The sequence below is a fragment of the Formica exsecta genome, unplaced genomic scaffold (genome assembly GCF_003651465.1).
Source record: "Formica exsecta isolate Colony F162 unplaced genomic scaffold, ASM365146v1 scaffold38, whole genome shotgun sequence".
NCBI lineage: Eukaryota > Metazoa > Arthropoda > Insecta > Hymenoptera > Formicidae > Formica > Formica exsecta.
The window spans coordinates 1000372-1005605 of NW_021851042.1; the positions used below are offsets into that span (position 1 = coordinate 1000372).

At 34.1% G+C, this 5234-nt stretch overlaps 1 protein-coding gene across 1 annotated transcript; it reads left to right on the top strand.

Moving 5' to 3' along the window:
* The first annotated feature begins 538 nt into the window (after positions 1 to 538).
* Positions 539 to 4993, top strand: LOC115239426 (ATP-dependent RNA helicase DHX33-like). The gene is made up of 7 exons (XM_029813937.1): positions 539 to 919; positions 1414 to 1706; positions 1889 to 2121; positions 2435 to 2785; positions 3154 to 3352; positions 3529 to 3805; positions 4467 to 4993. Exons 1-7 carry the CDS (start codon positions 566 to 568, stop codon positions 4641 to 4643), a joined length of 1884 nt encoding a protein of 627 aa, XP_029669797.1. The 5' UTR covers positions 539 to 565; the 3' UTR covers positions 4644 to 4993.
* The last annotated feature ends 241 nt before the right edge of the window (positions 4994 to 5234 follow it).

Here is a 5234-nt window from a genome sequence, read left to right on the forward strand (position 1 = left end):
ATATATATTCCTGTTCGATAAGGTAGATACTCGCACGCGAGTACTGATAATTTTGTTGATCAAATAATTAGATTCATTGATGCAATCTGTAAAAAAGTTTAAGAACCAGCTTTTAAAAAATCGTTAACTTTAAAAATCGCCGGTTAATTTTAAAATTCTGAAATTATTAATTTTTGACAATATTATATTTTATTAATGTATTGCGCATATGAAACAATTTATAATTCCGTAAGCTAAAACGGAATAAAACATTAGAGTTTTTTATTCACTCTTATGAATATATCTCATTTGAGCAAGCAATATTTATTCTTAGAGGAAACTACTGTGTATATATTTTTTATTTACTTTTTATTTTTTTACAGAATCTATTTATGTGAAAATATTGCCTAATTTATGTATACACATATAAAGCGCCAATGATTGTGTTTCTCTGCAGTAAAAATAATAATAAATATTTTATTAATGAATACAAAATACATTTTATGTGTATTATAGTATTCTATCATTATATACAATATTATTATTTATAATATTATCATCTATTTGTCTTCGAATCATTGTTTAAATGGAGCGATCGCGCTTGTGGATTTTCAGATTATTGGAAGAGATACGCCGGCACACTACTCTAATTATAATAGGCGAAACCGGCAGCGGTAAGACCACGCAGATCCCGCAGTTGTTACTCCAGACCGGTATAGCCGGCACGTCTGGCTGCATCGGCATTACGCAACCACGCAGGATAGCGGCCGTCAGTATAGCGCGCCGAGTTGCTCAAGAACAGGGAGTGAAGCTGGGAAAATTGGTGGGTTACTGCGTACGTTTCGAGGATTGCACCTCCTCGCATACGAAGATAAAATATCTAACGGACGGCATGATGGTGCGAGAGGCGATGACTGATGAGATCCTGTCAGATTATTCGGTACATTATATATAATTATTACTAAGATAACATTATTAAAAAAGGCGCAAATGTATATCCGGAGATAGTGATAAATAAAGAGTTTGATCCTTCGGCAATATCCTTTTTCGGAAAGAGCTGAAATTCTTTACTAATTGTATATGAAACATTTTAGAATTATTGCATTTTATATATGTTAATGTTATAAATTTTCTTTAATTTTCTCAGAAAATCGGAAATCGATATAATCAGTTTATTCTATCGAATATTTAATATACTTAAAGATAAAAGATTTAAATATTTAAATATTTTTAATAAATGATGAAATTTAAATTATTGTTATTTCTTTAGAAGTTTAACGACAACTTTTAATTAAAAATTTATGGAGAAAAAAAATACATTAAAGAATTTGTACAACTCTCTTTCAGCATTTTTATGCAATTTTCTTTTTGCTATCTAATTGTGTAATTATAATTTTATGATATAGAACAATAAAGTTCATAAATTTACGACAGGTAGTGATACTCGACGAAGCTCACGAGCGATCTGTACAGACCGACGTTCTATTCGGAGTGACGAGACGAGCGCAGAATTTGCGAAAGTTAAAGAACCTACCGCCCTTGAAACTTCTGATTATGTCAGCCACGATGGATCCTAATAAATTCAAAGAGTACTTCCAGGCACCTGCGTTGTATCTGGAGGGCCGTCAATATCCCGTGAGAATTTTTCATGCAGTTTCCACGCAACAGGACTATGCATTTGCCGCACTAGTTACGGCGTTTCAAATTCATCGTCAGGTACCTGCAAAGTAAGTATTACACTTGTAATTCTAATACGGAATATGAAATATGTTTACATTATGTACATGAAAGTGAAGTGTCTATTCTAAAATAAATCAGAACTAGGATCTTGTGTGAGAATCCACACAAGAATATGTTATTGTACAACAATATTGCTAATATCATTTGGTCTTTGGCTTTTATTTTCCAGTGAAGATATTCTGATTTTCTTGACTGGTCAAGAAGAAATAGAAGCAGCCGTGGTAGCCGCCCGACAAGTGGCTAAACAATTGGATGAACAGAAGTATCCGGCGCTAAAAGTTTTTCCCTTATACGCAGCGCTGCCCACTCACCAACAGTTAGAGGCTTTCAAACCTTCGGCACCGGGAATGCGGAAATTAGTATTGTCGACAAACGTCGCTGAGACATCTGTCACGATTGGTGGTATGTATATAGGCTCTCTTTATTTCTCTCATTATTTTATTTTTTAATAAAATATGGAAAATAATAAACGTTTTTATTAGCGCTGAAGTTTTTTTATAAAAACAAAATCAAATAATTATAAGATTATAAAATATAAAGAAAATTTATTTTCGAATGTCTTTTTTAGGAATAATGGAAATGAGTATACATGTATTGCGATATTAACTATGTTATAAATTATTACGTTTGCTTTAATTCATAACCTTCGCGATTATTGAACTTATTGTTATTTGAAATCTCTGATTTAAGAAATTGATAAGGTAATTAAATATAGGAATTCGTCATGTGATCGATACCGGTGTTGTCAAAGCGCGAACTCATCATCCAACGACGGGATTAGACATGTTGAGGGTTGAAAAAATTTCACAAGCTCAAGCCTGGCAAAGAGCGGGTAGAGCCGCTCGCGAATCGCCGGGTAGGTGTTACAGAGCTTACACCCGAGAAGAATTCGAGAAAATGAAGAACATGCCGGTGCCAGAAATTCAAAGGTGTTCTCTCGCGGGAGTTGCTCTTCAACTGCTCGCTATTGGCGTTGATATTACTACCTTCGATTTCATGGATAAACCACCTAAGGAAGGCGTAGATGTGGCTGTGAAATGTTTAGAGAAGCTAGGTGCGGTTAAAGGTACGAATTATTTTTATATTTGTATATTTATTTGTTATAGAAGATATTTAAATATTATTTGTTAAACAAAATAAGAGAATTCTCATTAGATATGTATATAAAATTATTAGATATGTATATAAAGTAATGCATTAAATTTCGTTTACATAATTTTCACAAAATGATTGATTTTTTTTATTTAATAAACGAAATGAAAAATATAATAAAAGACATTTTTTCATATTGAAATTGAAACAGGATATAAAAAAATTATTAATTAGCGATTGTTTGCGTAATATCTTTGTTCCATTATATTGAACGTGATGCGAATAACGAGAATCGTTCTTTAATCAAGACAAATAATAAAGTTCTTCTATCCTTTTTAAAAGGATCTCCACCGCAGCTGACTACACTTGGCCGTACGATGTCACTATTTCCATTAGATCCTCGATTTACCAAAGTGATCCTCGCGTCGGTGGAACACAGGTGTCTGGAGGAAGCACTGACGGTTGTTTCTTTACTATCGGGAGAATCGATTTTTATGGATCCACCTACGAAAAGGGAACAAGCTCACAATGCACGCTCACGGTATGGCTCTTGCTTGCACAATCTATTTATTGTCTAAAAGGAAAATAAAATCAAGATGAAATCTTTATGACTATTACTTACAGAGAATATATAATAAAATGCATTTTCCTTTACAGTTTGTTAAGTTGGCTAAGTAAATCATTGTTTAATGTTGTCGATTCATTGGGGATTTTCAGATTTGCTTCGCCTGAGGGAGATCACGTAATGCTGTTGAATGTGTTTCGAGCATACCGAAGTGCTACACAGAAAAAGGTGTGGTGCCACGAGAACTTTTTGCACCATCGAAATCTGGAGTACGCGTCGGAAGTAAGGCAACAGCTTGCGGCGTTGGCGGAACGTGCGAATTTGGAAAAGGCGAGCTGCGGAACGAATACGAAGCAGCTAAGAAAAGCTTTCCTCGAGGGACTTTACGAAAACCTCGCAGAGTTGCAGAGGGATCAGACGTACGTTACGGTAAGTAATGTTGCCCACAATATTATTTCTATATTTTCATTCTACATTTTCCTAATTGTTGTATGTGTTGTTGCCCTATCATAATATTGCATCAAAAATTAACCCTTTTTCTTGTCTCACTTAGAATTTATTTTATTTGTAGTGCAATTTTATAATACTAACATCTATAATAAAACTGGAATTTTTGTCGAGTTAAGGCTAAGCTAATTTGTCTTTACTTGATTGATTTTATGATTGAATTAATTAATAATTCTATGCAGGTATACTTAAAAGTGATTTTGTTATGTGAGCAAATCTCTTTTATCGTATTAATATATATTTTTGGAGGCTCTTGCATGTATTCATTTATTTTCCACATTGTGCCCTGAGACATTTTAATGAATTTTAATTAGCAATTAAAATTAAGTTAGAAATTGATCGTTATTTCCTCTTTTACTAAAACTTAACATTTTATAATCTATTTGCTTCTTTTCTTTGACTGACAAAGATTTAAGGAAGATATGGATATACGCGCAGGATATATGTACGTCACAACTATATCAAGTCATTTTTGCCTCCATATTCTTCTTCATTAGCTTTTGCCAGTATTTCTGTCTCGCTCGAGGTTCCTACAGCGGCAAACAAGAGAATTTCCCTTAATTGTGTTACGCATTCAACATAGGTGTACTCGAAGCAGCCGGTAACCATACATCCTTCTTCGACGTTGCATGGTACAAAGCTGCCGTTGCTGCTGTTCACAGAAGTTGTAGCCACCGGAAGATGTTACCTTCGCGGTTTGTCTGTCATCGACCCGGCGTGGTTGACACAAAAGAACATCGGCCCTGGGAAACACGGCTGACGCAATTTTTTATGCTACGTCGTTATTTATACAGAGCTTATTTTTGTTGACACGAGATAAAACGGGACAATTGAGGCCATCGGATAAATGTGTCGACGCAACGATTTTTGAGTGTTAATATTGATAGCTATGACACTGTAGTTTCAAAGGAAAAATATTATTGCGTTGCGTTTTATATATGTATTTATCCACAGAGATCTCAATTGTTCCATTTCATCTTCGATCATGTTGGCAATTTTGTTGGAGATATATGCTATGTATAATCAAGAAGAGAAACACTTTTCTACTACTTATATACTTTAACGTGAGTAAGCATTGTTATTGAATTCAGCTAATAAAAATTTTAATTATTATATGATGCATTGTATTATACATCGACAGAATCTAGAAATTCCATCCCCGTCTTTTTGCTTCATGCGATTTAATGCAGAGTGCAAATACCCTTTTGAGTAACAATACCCGTATAATTTACATAGAGATGTAATTAAGTGAAGGTGTATCCGTTGCATACAACGTCTAAGTGCATCTTACTCTTGCAGCCTTATCCTCTCTTCGCCGCACCTCATACTCATCCTTCTTACGCTATATATA

What these genes read in the sequence shown, in the direction of transcription:
- LOC115239426 (XM_029813937.1), top strand. Translation starts at nt 566, where the DNA reads ATGGAGCGATCGCGCTTGTGGATTTTCAGATTATTGGAAGAGATACGC. An exon ending in AGATCCTGTCAGATTATTCG is followed by an intron (nt 920 to 1,413) that starts GTACATTATATA and finishes AATTTACGACAG; the next exon opens with GTAGTGATACTCGACGAAGC. An exon ending in GCTCACAATGCACGCTCACG is followed by an intron (nt 3,353 to 3,528) that starts GTATGGCTCTTG and finishes GGGGATTTTCAG; the next exon opens with ATTTGCTTCGCCTGAGGGAG.